This window comes from Fusarium vanettenii (genome assembly GCF_000151355.1).
Source record: "Fusarium vanettenii 77-13-4 chromosome 7 genomic scaffold NECHAsca_22_chr7_11_0, whole genome shotgun sequence".
Classification (NCBI taxonomy): Eukaryota; Fungi; Ascomycota; class Sordariomycetes; order Hypocreales; family Nectriaceae; genus Fusarium; species Fusarium vanettenii.
In genome coordinates this window covers 1-17,427 of record NW_003315863.1, presented here as the reverse complement: position 1 = coordinate 17,427, position 17,427 = coordinate 1, and the positions used below count along the sequence as shown (strand labels likewise).

Here is a 17,427-nt window from a genome sequence, read left to right as displayed (position 1 = left end):
TGCAGACATAGTTGGAGCAGTGTGTTTCTGTCAATTAGCTATGGCATCTGATCCATGTTCTTCCTTGGTCTGCGTATGTAGCTACAGCAACCTTGATCTGGTACGCAATGTCCAAATGGCGAGTGAATTTATGGCCAATACCGACCACTTATCGTCGCGACGTGAACTAGATCATTGATCACCGCCATTGGCGACGCGGCCGCAAGGTCCATTGCTGAGAACATAGTTCAAGCCACCATCCTGAGATGTCTCAAAAGACGTTCCCATGGCATCTTGCGGGTTGCACGTCTGTCCAACAACAACCTCACAACCGCCGGCGTTGTCGTAGTATGAGAAGATGCAGTTGTTAGTTTGCAGGCAGCTCACGCAGCAGTCGTAAGCCGAGTTAGCAGTCCTGCTGAAGACCTGGTTCTGACCACCAGGAGAGTTGACGTTGATGGCCGAAAACTGGTGGCCACCGTTGGCGGATGAGACCTGGTTACTGGCGCCGCATGCAGCGTAGACAGTCTGAGCTGGGGCGGTCTCGGTTATCGTGGCTAGAGTAAGAATGGTCAACTAGCTGTTCAAGGATGAAGGATAGAGATGAGGATGACATACTAGTAGCAGTGGTAGTAGTGGTGACCGTCGCGGTTACGGTAGTTTGGCCTGTGACGGTGGGGCTGACGGTGACAGTGACGGCAGTAGCAGTTGGAACCGTAACCGTGGTAGTGACAACCGCAGTGGCGGTCGTGAGAGCGGTCGAGGTGCTGGTTGCAAGTGTGACGGTGGTAGACCTGGCCCGAACGCAGGTCGCGGGCACGACGGTGCTGACGCTCACTGTTTTGACAATCTTGAAGCATCTAACAGACTGGGGGTATCGTCTCTGGGCGATTCGGATGGGGTTGAGATTGGAGTTGGAGCCGGAGTCGGGGCTGGAGCCAGAGCCAGAATCAGAGCCGGAGCCAGTTCTGGACTTTTTCTTTGTGCATGGAGCTCGCTTCAGGAGTGGGATGCGTCCTGCTAGGGAACGCTTCTTCTTCTTCTTGGCAACGTAATCTGGCTCGTCAGACAGAGCAGTGAAGCCCGGTGGTGGCGGCTGCGTGACTGTCGAAGTGGTGGTCTGGGTGACAGTTGAGGTGCTGCCAGTCGTGGCGGTGCTCGTCACGGTAACGGTGTTAAAGACGGTAACTAATATGGTCAGCAAGAGGGCCCAAAATGTGAGCCATGGGAAACTTGCCAGGATCGACGGTCACAAAGCTCGTGTCAGTACCAGTAAGCTGGACGGTAGTAACGGTGCTGAACGCCGTGACGCTCACCGTAGATGTGGTAGTGACAAAAGGTGGTGTAACAGTTGTGGTAGCAGTGCGAGGCGCTGGGCAGACGGTGGTGCGAAAGGTCAAGCCAGTAAACGAGGTGATGGTGGTACGACGGATTGGGCTAACAGAGACTCGCCCAGTCGAGGTCACACAGACCTGTGAGCTGAAGACGGTGGTCTGCGCAGCGGCGAAGCCCTGAAGGGCGGCCAGGGCCAGGAGTTTGAGCTGCATGTCTGCGGCTCAGAGGTGTTGAGATAGGGACTGGATCAAGTGAAGTGATGCTCTCATGTGGTGGCAGTGATGCCGTCAAGATGAGATGTCTCTTCAGCTTGGGGAACGACAAGGACACCGTGGTAAGAGGGTATTTATATCTGTCGATGGTACATCGCCAAATCTCCAGTCGTCGATCGCTTGTGAAAGTCGACGGACTTGACCGATTGGATTCAGTCCTTTTTGTTCATCTGCACAGCTCTTCATGCGCGGGGTTCCTTCTGTCCTGAAGAAGGCCATGTCGGCATTGAAACCAATGACAATAACTTCTCTCTTTCATACAACCGTATCTTTTGGCCATGTACATGATCTTGACGTCTTTTGCATCATGTCAACATCACTACATGGTACGCAAGATATTGCAACGCCAGTTGGGTAACCAGGAGTATCTTGGTGCTAATTGAGTTGATGGTGATGCTATTCCCACATATTTGGGCGGCAGCCATGGTGCGAGCGCCTGCCTAGGCTTGCAACTCATCACATTTAAACACTGAGTTTGCCAAGCCAAGAACAATCGTCTCGTAAACTTCAAGCAGCCATATATCGTCATGATGTATGCCACGCATTGGTCTCGCAGCATGCAGCAATAAAAGAGCGGTCAATGGTAAGCTGGTGGGAAGTGTGGTTTATATCAAGCCGAGATGCTACATGACGACCTAAACGCCATTATCTCTTACATGTTATCTCTGCTGTTATTTCGAAATATAATCTGCCAGTACAATAGCTTCTAGGATAGGTTCTGCCTTACGACTTTCCCCGACCTTAGTACGCAACTCTTACACGTATTAAGCATGAACTAACCATACAAAAGTGGGATGTGACTTGAGTCCCCAGTCTGTGGGAGAGCCACAAAGCGGCTAGAAACTCTCAACGACTTTAATCTCACAACACAGTCTCATTAGATCGGAAACTCAAACCACGATGAACAAGTTTGACAGCCATCCGTACTCCCCAACCACTCTCTAAACGGTATCCCAAGACTTCCCAACAGGCTCCCTTGCCGACAGAAGCCACCACATCCACAGGCATGAAACAGGTCATTGAATTGTATGCTTTCGGCCGAATGAAAAATGAGGCTGTCTGTGCATCCTTCTTCAACGCTGAGTACTGGATTAGGCTTGTGAGGCGTTGGTGGCGGTTCTCGGCCTTAATGAGCCAGAGGGAATGAAGGCTATACGGTTTGCATCAATGCCATGTTACACATTAACTTGGCCCAGGAGCATTGATTCCGAGCATTAATGTGAACTCGGTCACAAATCCAGGACTCAAATGTCCAGATGTTGAATACCATCATTCAATCAGGATAACAACGATAGAGGACAGATTGAGGCTGAGCAAAGCCACTGGCTTGAACCTAGAGCTGAAAGAAGCTTTCGTGGATATCTCCACGTACTGAAAAGGTTAATCAATCAGGAAGACTGGTATCGGCGTCAAGAAAGGGTCCGTAGACGCATGAGGCTTATCGTACGTAGGTTCGTGTTACTAAGTAGCCAAGTAATGAGCTCATCCCGTTGATGACAAGTGTTCTAATAGTTACTAATCAGGGGGAAATGATTTATGAAATCATACAGAGTCTCACAATATGCCAGGCCCAGTGTGATCCTCATTGCTGGCTGAGAGACAACGCTATGGGGATTGTTTTCCCGTCCAAGCAAGACTGTAGCCACTGTTTGTTCTGCCCTTGTGTATTCGCTAGACTGTAGGTGTATGCTTTAAGGCATTGTTCAAAACATTGCAGAATGAATGGTCTCTTTGTTCTGGGTAGCGGCTAAGTGTATGGAACCCATGTCTGTCCAAGAAGCGCTGCTCATCTGAGTCCTAGTCTTTGTTCTTTAATATTTTCCTTCATTATTCCTAACAGATTTAACCGAAAGCTGTTTATCGGCAGGACGTGCCCATGTTCAACCTATAGTCACCTGTATTCGCAACTTGTTTGGGGTTTCATCCTCCATACATATTCAGAACTCCATTTCATTAGATGGTAAATGTCAAGGATAAATACGGCCGCCAAGAATGCGTTCTTATCGTCCAGTTGCCGACATCAAAGCCGTCCTACTGAGCTATTCAACTAGAAAGTAGTCTTGAGAATTCTCTCCATTTTCACCATGGGTTCGCTGTTCACGGTTATCCCCCACGTTGATGGCGGAGAAGGAGTGCCAATCACAGTGGAAGATTTCGCAGAACGTTCCGCTGCAGTGAGTCGCAGATACTTCCACCAGATGTACTATCAACTCCATATTGAGCTGCTACAGCGCTTTGGAGGAACGAGTTGCCATCCTTCAGAATTTGTCTCCGCGAGATACCGTGCTCGTCGTGCTCACCGGGTGCTTCTTCATTTCCGAGAATGCGGAGACCGATACCATCTGTTGGATACAGTTGAGGATGGCTGGTACAGACTTCGAGCACTTGCTCAGTTGATGCCCCCAGATGAGGAAGTCAGCGAATGGCCCCAGAAGTCTTACAGGTCTAGACGGTTCAGGTCTTGGTTCAAGAACGAGCTTCGCCATTGGCTCCAAGCCCTGCCTCCATTCCTCGTCCAGGAAGCAGGCGCCCTCCGGGTGATTGATAATCGGGAGGACCTGTTTCTTTATCGCCTTGGCTTCTTGAGTCGTGAGAATAGCATGGCGACTACCGAAGACGACGACGCATCGTCTGTGTTTTCCTGTTCGTCCGTCGTCGGCGAGCTGAGGTTGCTCCAAAGATGAGCAGCTTAGAATGGGAAGTCTTCAGGACATCTTGTCATTCCATTTTTATTTCTTTTGTACCCCATCTGTTCATTCTCATGCGCATCTAGGACAGTTCATGGCCCCCCCCTCGCGCTCATATGTTCTCACTTCCCAGTAACAACGGCAACTTGATGTCTCGTAGATCCTTCTGCTAGAGATAATTCGATTAGAGTATTTAATATCAACAATTAACACCTCAAACCTTTCCTTTGGACTGATACTGGTAGCTGGTTAGCGCCCTTGGCTCATCAACTTGGTGACAGTGTGTGATCGCCTCGTCCTGCAAAGAAGCGACTACACGCCTCTGAACTCGCCGATGTCTCGAAATTTTGAGAACCTCAGTGACGTTTCGGTATATGATCAGCAATTTGGTGGGGGACACAAGGCGGACAAATGATCGGAGCGCTGCAACTGTCAAGGGTGTGCATGAAAAGTTGTCATGTCATTCTCAACCCCTCCTTTCTTCCCCTCTCAATCACGAAAGAATCTCTCTCAAGGCCATCACTGATATCTGCTCCGAAATCATGTCTAGTAGTGCCGCTCCCGCCTCTGGACCAGCTGAAACCGAAGCTGCCGGCGTCACTGAGCCGGTTGCTGCGGCTACTGGCCAGCCTCCGGTGTGCCCCCCGAATCCCCGGAGTTCATGCAGAGCATATGCACTAACCCCCCACAGGCTGTGAGCACCGAAGATCGAGACTCTGGTCAGGATGATGACGAGTTGGCTGAGTCAACCACATCGATAAGCGATAGTGTTCTCCAGTATCGAACCATCCATGGCCGGACGTATCACAGCGAAAGAGGGAACGCCCAGTACTGGTAAAATCACTTGAAGCATCCCATTCTCAGTGTGCGACTAATATTCTAGAAGGGGTTCGAACGATGAGCAACAGAATGAGTCTATGGGTATCAAGTGAGTCAAGGCTCTTTCCACATTGAAACGAATGACGTTGACACAGCAAGCCATCATCTTCTCACTCTCGCTATTGGCGACAAGCTTCATCTAGCGCCACTCAAAAAGGATATCGAGGTCAGTTCAGCCGGCCTTTAACTGATCTCATTATGTTGTTAATTAGACCACTCCAGAATGCGGTTGATATCGGCACTGGGACAGGTATCTGGGCTATGTGAGTCCTCCTCCGTCCGCGAAGCCGCAAGCTAACGTCGTTTGCCACAGCGACTTTGCAGATGAGCATCCTGGATGCAAAGTAATCGGCACCGATATATCACCTATTCAACCAGGTTGGGTGCCGCCCAACTTGGAGTTGTACGCATAGCTCAGAGCGCCTTGTATTTACAGTCACTAATCTGTGCTAGTCACATCGATGACTGTACATAAGAGTGGACTTTTTCGCCCGATTCTCTCGACTACGTGCATATGCGATATCTGACTGGCAGCATTGTCGATTGGGGGGCCTTGTTCCACGAAGCTTTCAGATGTTGCAAGCCGGGAGGATACATCGAGAGCCTAGAATCAGCACCATGGCTAGAGAGTGACGACGGCACCGTCACAGATAAGACGGCTATGTGTCAATGGGGGAAGCTCTTTGTTCAAGGTGGTCTCAAAATCGGTCGTTCATTCACTTTAGTGGACGACGAGGAGCAACGGAAGGGGATGAAAGCCGCTGGTTTCGTCGACATTCAAGAGTTCAACATCAAGGTTAGCTTTTTACCATTTTCACACTACAAAGTCTTGCTAACTTCATGGCATAGGTTCCTCTTGGAGACTGGCCCAAAGACCCGAAGTTGAAAGAAATGGGCCGATTCTCACGAGCCACTTTAGAGCAAGACACCGAAGGTTACGTCCTCTATATGGCTACTTCGGAAGGTTGGTCGAGAGAGGAAGTCTCAGTCTACGCTGCGAGGCTGCGGCGTGAAATGCGAAACAGCAAGATTCACGCCTATTTCCGCATGAAGGTGGTCTGGGGTAAAAAGCCCGAATAGCTTCGATAGTCAGTCTAGCCGTGTTTGGTGATGGTGTCTCAGCACGGTTAAAATAAGCTTGTCAACATGAAACAACACAATTAACAGGCCCGGACAATCCGGACATGAGCTGATTTACTGTCACTGCTACCAAACATCCTGACACTCAGAAACCTTCTCAATCACGTTGTCTAAGACGATGCAAATACCAAAGCAGACCAGATTCTGCACCCCGGACTTGGGCCAAGCCGGCATAACCCAGCGGCAGTAACATCGCCAACGCTTCCACCTCCCGCATTCAGCGTCCGCGGCATTTTAAGTCGAGCAAAGACTCGAGTCTATTGCCGATAGGTGGAAACGCGTAGATTGGGGGTCACCACTCGGAGAAGGTCATTCCGTCACCCTCTTTGTGGGCCGCACACCGCCGGTCCTTGACCATTTGAGAGATGGTTCTCTCGGCTCCGGTTGGAGGATTCTGGGAGGACCCCTGTTGCGAACAGGGACTAGTAGGAAGCTTATAATGACACCTTAAAACATAATACCATGGGGAGCATAAAAGGGACGGATGTCGCTCGTGTTGTCGCTGTAGAAGGAACTGCTCAGTGTCTTTGTTCTCAACTCTATCTTTTGAGTATCAGCTCGGTAAAGGCAACATCATGGTTCATCTGTCTTCCATCGCTACGGCGGCTCTGGCATTTGCCAGCGCTGTCAACGCCGCCTGTGGTGACGGCAGCCCTCAGGCTACTGTCACTGGCTCTGGCACCTATACCGCCAGGGTCGGCGGATCCAGCGTCTACTCTGGATCCGACTATCGTCTTGCCATTCAGACGGCCCTTGATCGCATCAGCAGCGGTCAGCGTGTTGTCGTTTCTGCCTCGGGTAGCATCGGCGCCAATACTCTTACCATCACCAGCGGGAAGACGTTTGAGGTCTGCGGCACCATCAACGTCTCCACCAGGTCCGGCCGTGGCGCCATTGAGGTCACCAACCAGAATGATGTCAAGATCCCTTACCTCAAGATGACCGGAAACCCCTACTTCGGTCTTCGCTTCTCGGGCACCAAGAACCTGAACCTGGGTGAGATCACCATGAACCTCAGTGGCGGTATCGGCATCCGTTTCGACCGAGATCTTGCCGCCAACTCCAACGTCAAAATGGGTACCATCACCGTTACCGGCGCCGGCAGCCACGCCGTTGAAACCTGGAACATTGACGGCCTGACCATCGGCTCCGTCATTGCCCGCGATTGCGGCGAGTGCGGTCTGCTCCTCCAGAAGACCACCAACGCCCAGGTCGGCTACGTTGAGGGCAACAACGTCGGCACCGGAACCGGCTATGCCACCCTTCGCTTCGCCAACAACAACGGACAGCTCTCCAACGGCCAGTACACCACGACCAACGTCTTCATCGACAAGGTTTACTCACGAGGCGGCGGCCGCGGTATCTTCTGCGTCTCCATGTCCGGTGCTGCCGAGATCAAGCAGATTGATCTCGCCAACAACGGAAACAACGCTATCCTGATTGAGAACTGCTACAACCTTGCTATCCGAGACGGAACCGTCAACGGCGGAGGAGAGGTGCGCGTTGCTGCTCGCAGCGAGTTCCCCAACAACAGCGGTATCTATGTCAAGGCCAAGATTGACAACACCTCTGTTCGGGAGTCTCCTTGTGCCGAGAACATTTTCTGGGGCATCACTGGCAATGCTGCCAAGAACGTCTGTTAAGCGGACTTGCGGGGTATTCGTCTCTGAGGCAGGCAAAGGACATCAGTTTGTACATAGTGTCATTTCTAGATGCCGAGCTAGTATATATCGAGATGTCTCGTTGTCAAAAAAGTGCCCCCAAACAGGAAATATTGTGATCGTCGTCCGGGACTCGCATGACCTCGGTGGCCTTTACCCCGACATACCGACCTCCCACTTTAACATCTTGGCTCGGCCCGTCACTCGTGTGTAGCGTGGCTAAGACCAGGACAAGCATCTGCTTGGTGGATATTATGAAACACAGCTCACTAGCTATGCAGGTGGGTTACAGTTAGTAATGGTGTGGGCAACCTGGCTATTGGTGCGCCTTATGACCCTGGTCTGTCACAAAAATGCCCGGAGGAAAGGTGATCGGACAACGACTTGAATGGGCGATAGTCCGTAGTAAACGGGATGTCGCAATTCGCACTTGAAATTCTACATACCTTCACAGACGGTACACGGAGGCGGTGTATCACATGTGAATGAAAAGTTCGTGCTTTCTTATGCCTATCACGTGTGCTAAGCGTCCATAGAGTATTGCAGCTGTTCAGTGAAGCCCGAGGCAGTACTTCGGATCTCCTAGAAGCGCACATTCACTGTCTCTGGGTAATAGACGGCATGCCTGAAGAATATCAATTGTAAATGGCATCTCTAGGTGACCAAACGCTAGGCGAGAGACCATCTCACTGGTAGACTATGTAGGGCAAGCTAGCAAAGAGATGCCCTCTAAAATCATTGATCTCTACCAAGACCTGATACCTAGATGTTTGCTTTGGAGGTTATCTAGAGCATTTGCATTCTTCACAAGTAAAATCAATATGTATCGCTCTTATTTGGTGGCCTGGGACTGGGGCTAGCATTTTAGGCAGCAAACTTCCCAGGTCGCGATGCCCTCACTCAACAACCACTCCGCCTTGGTGATACCTATCGGGCCGACGATCAAGTACATCGTTCCTTCTTTTCACAATATGGTTCGACGGCCCATCACATGACACAATTACATTTCCTCCAGCGTAGTGTTTCTACACTTTGCATCCATGCGCAACAACAAAAACACGCCATCAGATTACATTCTTCGAGTATTTCATCAAGAGCACCTTGATTCTCAGCATCTCCTTTTCCTCATTTCGCTTTCAACATGCCCGACACCGACGACAGCCCGCTGTGTGTCGAGTCCAATACGAACGACCAGACCAGCAAGTGCCCAACGGTTGAGGAGCTTCTGACCGAAAAGACCCAATCTACGGTCCAGGAAGAGGCCAAGATCCCAGATGCAGCGAAAGAAAAGGCCAGCGACTCTCCAGAAGATCCAACCGAAGAGGACGAATATATCGCATTCGACAAGTGGGTAGAGTCGTTCAAGGCTGACCCCGACGGTGCTTGGGAGGAAATGGTGGCTAAATTCGATGCCATGCTGGCCGCCGAGGCTGAGGCTGGCATGCCCGGAGACCGTGAACAAGATGAGGAAGATGCAGGTAAACTATCACCCGACTGTCTCCCTTTCTAACGAACAGTATCCAAACTGATCACGAGATCCAGAAGTCGCAGATAAGCCTCCCACGACTTCAAGAAGAACAAGAAGCACAAGAACGACAAGAACGACAAGAACGACGAGAGCGACGAGAGCGACAGGAACAACAGGAACGACCAAATTTCAGCCGCTAGACCCCATAGGCGAAGACCTCCCGAAACACGAAGATGACTGCGATTCCTGTGACTGCGAGAACCCGGGTTTGCCACCAGATTACCCAAAAGACCTCCTCGAGTTGGCGAAAAAAATTTGTCCAGACGAGTCGTGAGACGTCTGATTCGGGTTTGAGACGGGCAAAAAGACATACGGCAGGTCATGGAACTAGGCTCGTATACAATACATGTCATCAGTTAAATAACTGGCCTGCGTACTTTCGCAGACATGGCTTTGTGGCTGGCTGGACCAACAAAGCCGTAATCGCCGGCATATGATGGCGTCTTCTCTCACAACAGGGGCAGGTCCATCAAGGCGTGGGGGAAACAAGGTGCGGCCATTGGCCTTCGTTGCAAGGGAAGCCTATCTTGCTAAGCTGCCTGGGCAGATTGGGAACTAAACTACAAAGAAGACATGACAACAAAGCCAGAGTATCTCAAACAACAACGGGCACTTCGAGCTTGGTTGAGTCAGTGGGAGGGTGGCTTGGTGGTGTCAGAGCTCTCGCTTGACTTCAAAATGCTACAAGGATCAAGACAGAGAAGACAAAGTCGGATAGAAACAGCGTACAGGAATAGAAACAATTATGATCAACATTAGTCAAGCCGGCCGTGCGAGAGTTGTCACTTGAAAGAATGTCTTTGAGAAGTCCAAATTTCAATTTCCCAGACCAAGGCCTTGCACTTCCTTTGTTGATATCACATAAACAAAGAGACGCTTCCTAAACACTTTAATCTAAATACTTAATTCCTCCATGAGGTTTTCTTCCACTCTTGTTCTTTACTATTCTCATCTTCTCACTACCTTCAAGCAACAACACATCTTTAACACACTTCAAACTTCAACACTACCCTACCATTTTCGTAAAGATGGCCAGTTCTGGACAAGCCGGAAATGCCCAACCCGAGAACGCGGCCGTGGCCCTAATGGACGACGTGCCAAGGCCATGGAGGTCTACTCTCAAGCATCTATCCAGAGGAGATGAAACGCTCTCAAAGGCAGACCTCTTCTCGTGTCTAACTTTCTTCGAGAGGCCCGAGAGCTGGATCTTTTTCATCGTCGACAAGGGAGCTACTCCGCCCCCTGTAATTAATCTGCAGTTGTACCGGCATGTTGTCTTCATCATCATGCTGGAGCACTGGGTTGTTGTCCATGTGGACCTCATCGACATGGAGGCGGGTTATCTGGACCCCAGGAGCTCCGACAGATCCAACCATCCCATCCGTCTCAGACACATGTTGGTGCGCTGGCTGGAAAAGCATCTTGACCATGGTGATATCCACAAAACACTCAATTTTTTCCAAAAGGTATATCCTAAACAACGATCGCATGCCCTCGCCTTAACTAACTTCAATTATATAGGAATGCCAAGATACTCGGAGACGAAACTCAAGCACACTAAAATCCATTTCCGTTTCTAGAGCTAAGTTCCTGCCGCTCTAAGCTAAATTGGTACTAAGCTCGGGCTAAGGAGGCCTAAGTTAAGGTTAGGGTAGGCTAAGCTTAGGCTAAGCTTAGGCTAAGGTGCCTATATAAGCCCACTTTTAGGATCGCATACCCCTATAAGGCCTTAGATCTAAGATAATACCTTATTTTTAGCCCCGGTTAGATTTACCCGTATTAAGAATCTAGGCCCCTTAAACCTAAACTTGCGAGACTTAGGCAATATAATCCTAGTTCCTATTAGGTTTAGTCTTAGCCTCTAAGGTATCTAATAACTCCTTTACTAATATAGTCAGTCGGTTAAGGTAAGATCGCATAAACAGGGCCATAGGTTTCATCTAGCCTCTAAATATCCTATTTAATACTTATTGCCATATAGTAAACGCTCCTCGCATACCCCTAAGATACTACTATAGAGGTAGTTATACCGCCTCTAATATCGAGCCATGGGATTATAAGAAAGATTTTACGATTCATAGGTCATCCTATCCTCTAATAGAATAACTAGCACTGCCTTATATTTTATATATCCTCTCTTGCGCCTTCTTGCCTAACTCCTACATAGGAATAAAATCCTAGGGCTTATAATAGACCCTAGGAATATAAACGAGAATAGCCTTAGGTTTTAGGGCTAACTTACTAAGTTAAGGAAGAAAGATTATCGCTTAATTACCTATTAATAGCTTAGTCTTAGAGGTAATTATATTAATAGCGGAATTATATAATATTATTCCTTAGATAGGAATATTATAGCGACCGCGGCTATATTATAATTATTCTAGGCTACCGAGATTAATTAAAAGGAAAAATACCGACCTAATTACTCCTTTAAGAGTAAGCTTAATATTAAAGGTTTTAAGATAATCATAGAGAGGAAATATAAGATAGAAATATTAATAGCTAGTTAAGAAGGTAAAGTTTATAGCCTTATAGGCGAGGTTATAATAAGATCTTAGTAGCTAAGGAAAGAAATAAGATATTTCTAGGTAAAGGATCTTTCTTATTATATACTAATATTACTTACTATATATAAAAGCCTTACTATATTATATAGATATAAGGTATCTATCCTTATCCTTAGCTTAACTAAAAGTTCTATATAATTAGTAAAAGGACTATAATACTTTAGGCTTTCTAATTAGCTATACTTAAAGCTCTTATAATAATATATATTATTGCCCCTAATTACTAGGAGTATTCCTTCTAGGTCCTAAGGCTTACTAAGTTTAGGGCTTTTTATTAATAACCCCTTATTACTAATTTTATATAAGTATTCCCCTAACTAGCCAAATAACTAAGATCTATTAAAAGTATCGCTATATATCTCTATTAATACTTATTCCCCTTCTACTTGCCTTAGTAGGCCCCCCTCTAGGCCGATACTATTAGCCCCCTAAGGCAAGGGTAAACATGCTCGATTAGCCTAATATCCCATACCTTTATAGCTAAGGTCAGGGCCTAGCAAGGTCACTATACTCTTAATAGTAATATCCCAATAAATCCCCTAGAAAGCTATATAACCATAATAATAGGCTTAGTTCGGCTTCTTAGAGAACTCTGCCTTACTAGTAGCAAGGATTTAATCCCTAATAATATATAAGATGAGATAATAAGGATTATATATATAAGCGAAGCTATACTAATATAACCCGGCAGTTTAATAATTTATATAAATCCTTAAGTTAATACTAAAAGGCCTCTAGAGCCTTATAAGAAGATACCAAGTCCCAATACTAGAGAATATAAGAATAGATTTACATATAGCCTTATCCACCTAAGAGACAACTAGGCTTTTATATCCTCATTAATGCCTTTCCTCTTTCCTCCTTTTTAAGAAAGCTCATAGTCTCTAGGTCTATAACTACCCGCGCAGTAGAATTAGCCCTATTTATTATTTATTATACCTATTTATTTTACTCCTTTAATTTATTCCTATATATACTATTATAGCATCGACTAACTCTATCTCAGAGACGCAAAGTAAAAATCCACCCCGGATAATATTAGATATTTAGCTATCTAATCCCACTTTATTATACTCCTAAAAACAAATATTATATACAAAAGAGTCAAAAGAGAAACTAAGAAAAGTAAGATTATCTAGGATATATTAGGTAAGGTTAAGCACCGAGGCCTAAAAGAAGGGCAAGGGCAATAAGAGATATATTAAGAATCTACTAGATAAGTACTCATAGGCGACCACCTATAATATAGCTAAGAAGGAGCGATATAATTATAATATAATTAAGGTCAGTTTTCCTAATACTACTTATAACCTAATAACCAAGTCTTATTTTAAACTCATTTAACAAACGGGGCCAGATAATAAAGTAAATAACAATATTACTAATAAAGGTAATAATAACCTACTAGATATTTTAGGATTATTAAAATACGTTATAGCCTCTAGGAAACGCAAAATACATCATAAAACTATTAATTTAACTAAGGAGGCGCTTACTCTAGAGCTAAATAGTAATATTAATTACCCTATAAAACATTCGCGAGGAGGGCTATTATTAGCAAAAGAAATATAATAAATAGCGATAGCTAATAAAGTCTTAGAGTAATTATAACTAAAAGGTTAAAGACTAAAAGATAATATTTTATAGTTTATTATAAAAGTCTTATTTACTATCTTCTAGCTATACCATAGGGATAATAAGTCTGCCTATATAGTATACCTACTCTAGTTTAATATAGATAAAGAGATACTACTATAAGAGCTCTAAGACTTTAAGAATTATAATATTATTTTTTTTCTAATTTACTATAAAGAAATAAAATACTAGACGATAGGTATATTATATATTATAAAGCATATGATTTACTATGATTTCTATAATTCTATGACTAATATAATAAGCGCCGCAAAGGTCAAAGAGCGCCTTAAAGCCTAGATAGAAAAAAGCAATTTATCCCATATTATTTCTTTTAAAAATAAGATAAGTTCTTAGTATTATTTTATAATTTATTATACTTAATCGAAATAGATATACGCGAGGCAAAATAATAGAGTTAATTATAGTATTTTTATATTAATAAATCTTAGGCGTCTATTTAGGGGCAAGCCTATCTATGACGATCGTATGGGATCTAAGGGATAAACCGGTCGTATTGGTTTATATTAGCACTAGATTATATTACGTAGCCTTAAAGGTTAGTATAGCGTTACGTCTAGTAATATGCTTAAAAGTATTAAGTATAACTAAGTTATATTAATAGCTAGGGTAGTTAATACCTAAGAAAGTATAATAAATATATTCTATATACTTATATAATTTAAGTAGCTTATATTTTAGATTATAAGGCTTATAATCTAAAGGGTAAGGCTTATATTTGGAATAGTAAGTGATGTTATAATAGGTTAGGATAAAAAGAGAAACTATAGGGCTTTAGTTCCTATGTGATATAAGGCCTATTAGGTTATAATATAATCTCCCCTCTTCTAGTAGTTCTCGTCCTTGAGACCTTTTATTAGGCTAGGGTCTTTTAACCGGTTAGTCCTAACTTCCTCTTATAATTATTTCCGCGCTACTAATATAATATTAAGAAGGATTAAGAAATTATATAAGAATAATACTTTCGACTAATAATCTTTATTATAATATTTTACTCGAAATTTTATTATCGCTAATATGCCTTATACTTATTATTTTAAGAAAAAGATTACTTATAAGATAGATAATTCTAGTCGTTCGGGGAAATATAAGTAGTATATAAGGCAGGGTTATCTTTATAATAGGGTTCGCGTCGTATTATTATATGCATAGGTCTCTTTTTATTTCTTATATATATATAGCTAATTTTAGTAGTAAATAAGCTAATTAATTAGTAAGAAAAGTTAGATCGAGAGGAAGATAAGGCGGGTAATTAAGTCTTCTTCCTTTATAATTAGTTAGCAGAGCTTTAGTCGTTGCTAGCTAAGGCTATGGCTTATCTATAGAGGATTTGAAAGATAAAGAAGAAGGTTAAGGAGCAGAGTGCGGATTTATTTAAATAGGGTATATTAGAGCTTAAGGTAAAGGATAATCTTATCTTAGCCCTTAATGCTTATAAATAATATATAATATAAGATCTTTAGTCCTTAGGTATTCCTAATAAGATAGATTAATCTTTATTAGGCCTAGGGGAGGATTTTAATAATATTTCCTTACCTATTATTAGTAAAAGTTCTTTAGAAGGTATTATATATTAGTAAGGTATTCTAGGGGTTCCTAGGTATTTTCTAAGTCGGGGTAGTCTTTTTATTTAATAAAATATATTATTTTATTATTGATTTTATTTATATCGAGGATAATCTCTATAATATATTCTTTTAGTTTATTAACTTTTATATTGGGCTTATTGCCTATTTTTACTTAGATAATATCTTATATTAATTTAAGTAATAAAATATAAAAGATTAAATAGAGCTTAACCTTAGGTAATAAGTCTAATTTATAGTTATATTTCGAGATTTTTTTTTTAATTTTATATAATCTAATATATTTATAATTAAGTTTTTTATTTTATTATTTTATTTTAATATTTTTTATTATAAGGTAGACTATATCTCCCTCCGAGAAGGTTAATCTTTTAATCCTTTTCTTATTAATATAGTTTATTATTTTATTCCTAATAAACTTAAGTTCTATTTACATTTCTTTATATAGATTATATAATTAATCGCTAGTAAGGATTACTTTAGGGTTAATAATAATATCTTATAATTATTAGTAAATATCTAGAGTAAATCTAAAATTAGCATATACTAATATAATCTTTATGCTTTTATTTATAGCTATATTATAGGCTAGCTAAGTAGCTAATAGCTTCTTAACCTAGTTAGTTTATTTATAGTTAATATAGTATTAAAGGTATTATTCTAGTATCTAATTTATATATTCCATTTAACCGTCTATCTCCTTATAATATGCTATAGAGAGCTTATAGTTAATTCCTAAGTATCCTATAAGGCTTTACTAAAACTTTAAAGTAAATAATAGTCCTCTATCTATAATAATTTCAAATAATATATTATATATCTTAGTAATATAAAAATAAAAAAGGTAAGTAAATTCTTTAGTTATTATTAATTCTTTATAAGGTATAAAATAAGAAAATTTCATAAGTTTATCTATAATAATAAGAATATTATTATAGAAGTTTCTAGTAGCTAATTCTTCTAATAGGGGTAGTTTCGTGATAAAGTCTATTATAATAGCTTCCTATAGTAATTAAGGTATTAATAAGGGTTATAGTTTACCGTAGGGTTTATAGCGTTATACCTTAGTCTTTATGTAAAGGTTATATTAGCTAATAATTATTAAAATAGTTTTTTTTATATTAGGAAAAATATATATTATCTTAATTTATTCTAGGGTTTTATTAATTCCTTAGTATCTATATAATTAGTAGCTATATATTTCGCGTATAAGGTCATATTATAATTCCTCTAGTACTTATTATTTATTTATTTTTTTATTATTTAAAAGTTATTTATTATACTTTAGGATTTTTATAAGGAGTAAATTGCCCTATTCTACTATATAGGTTATTCTAGCGATCTAGTAGGGTATACTAGTGACTCTATCCTATTCATAGATAATAGGTCTTATTTCCGGGTAGCACTTTATATATCGCTATACTTATTTTTTGATTTTTTCTTTAAATATATAGTTATTATAGATATAGTTTATCTATTTCTATATAGGGTTATAGTTTTTATTATAGGGAAATTAATTATAATAGTAATTAAAGATAGTTTTAAATACTTAGTTAGGGATAATAAGTATTCCTTAGTATATTAAGAATCTATCTTTATTATATTAGTATTCCTATATATAGTCTATAAAGTTAATATCTTATTTTCTATAATCCTTAATAAGTTTAATATGCCCTAGTAATAGTATTAATCTAATATATTATTTAGTATATGCGATAGTTCGCTATTATAAATATCCTTTAGTAGTAAAGTATAATAGCTAGTCTTTAGTTTAGATTTTTCTTATATTAAGGTTAGGCTTATAGCTAATAGTATCGGCTCGGCTATTTTCTGATCCTTTAATATAGATAATAATATAATTAAATTCTAAAAGGTATTTAATATATTATAGTTATTATCTACTAAGTTTTTAGGTTATCGCAAAGTAAGAAATATTCTTATAGTTAGTATAGACCTTAATTTAGTAATAGCTTCCTAAGAGGTAATATTAGAATTCCTTAAAAGCATTAATAATTATAAGGAATTCTTTATTATAGATAGGGTAATTAAGTTCTACTTTATATAACTTATAAGAATAGAATATAATTAGGTATAATTATCCTTTATTATCTTATTATCTAATCTAGGCGCCTAGGGC

At 41.9% G+C, this 17,427-nt stretch overlaps 6 protein-coding genes across 6 annotated transcripts; 5 read left to right on the top strand and 1 right to left on the bottom strand.

The window, feature by feature from the left end:
* Positions 1-171: 171 nt before the first annotated feature.
* NECHADRAFT_82969 (uncharacterized protein) lies at positions 172-1,526 on the bottom strand (the record flags this gene model as incomplete). The annotated part of the gene is made up of 3 exons (XM_003044293.1): positions 172-536; positions 598-1,167; positions 1,250-1,526. 3 exons carry the CDS (start codon positions 1,524-1,526, stop codon positions 172-174), a joined length of 1,212 nt encoding a protein of 403 aa, XP_003044339.1.
* A 2,144-nt stretch (positions 1,527-3,670) lies between these two features.
* NECHADRAFT_82968 (uncharacterized protein) lies at positions 3,671-4,270 on the top strand (the record flags this gene model as incomplete). Its single annotated transcript, XM_003044428.1, has 2 exons — positions 3,671-3,760; positions 3,818-4,270. The coding sequence occupies 2 exons, from the start codon at positions 3,671-3,673 to the stop codon at positions 4,268-4,270; spliced, it is 543 nt and encodes a 180-aa protein (XP_003044474.1).
* Positions 4,271-4,815: 545 nt separating this feature from the next.
* Positions 4,816-6,232, top strand: NECHADRAFT_95105 (uncharacterized protein; the record flags this gene model as incomplete). Its single annotated transcript, XM_003044427.1, has 9 exons — positions 4,816-4,908; positions 4,965-5,107; positions 5,160-5,201; positions 5,252-5,318; positions 5,375-5,415; positions 5,466-5,555; position 5,629; positions 5,736-5,948; positions 6,002-6,232. The coding sequence occupies 9 exons, from the start codon at positions 4,816-4,818 to the stop codon at positions 6,230-6,232; spliced, it is 921 nt and encodes a 306-aa protein (XP_003044473.1).
* Positions 6,233-6,867: 635 nt separating this feature from the next.
* Positions 6,868-7,935, top strand: NECHADRAFT_95104 (uncharacterized protein; the record flags this gene model as incomplete). The annotated part of the gene is made up of 1 exon (XM_003044426.1): positions 6,868-7,935. One exon carries the CDS (start codon positions 6,868-6,870, stop codon positions 7,933-7,935), a length of 1,068 nt encoding a protein of 355 aa, XP_003044472.1.
* A 1,159-nt stretch (positions 7,936-9,094) lies between these two features.
* Positions 9,095-9,755, top strand: NECHADRAFT_82965 (uncharacterized protein; the record flags this gene model as incomplete). The annotated part of the gene is made up of 2 exons (XM_003044425.1): positions 9,095-9,431; positions 9,496-9,755. The coding sequence occupies 2 exons, from the start codon at positions 9,095-9,097 to the stop codon at positions 9,753-9,755; spliced, it is 597 nt and encodes a 198-aa protein (XP_003044471.1).
* A 754-nt stretch (positions 9,756-10,509) lies between these two features.
* NECHADRAFT_82964 (uncharacterized protein) lies at positions 10,510-11,465 on the top strand (the record flags this gene model as incomplete). The annotated part of the gene is made up of 4 exons (XM_003044424.1): positions 10,510-10,947; positions 11,240-11,244; positions 11,376-11,388; positions 11,463-11,465. The coding sequence occupies 4 exons, from the start codon at positions 10,510-10,512 to the stop codon at positions 11,463-11,465; spliced, it is 459 nt and encodes a 152-aa protein (XP_003044470.1).
* Positions 11,466-17,427: the final 5,962 nt, after the last annotated feature.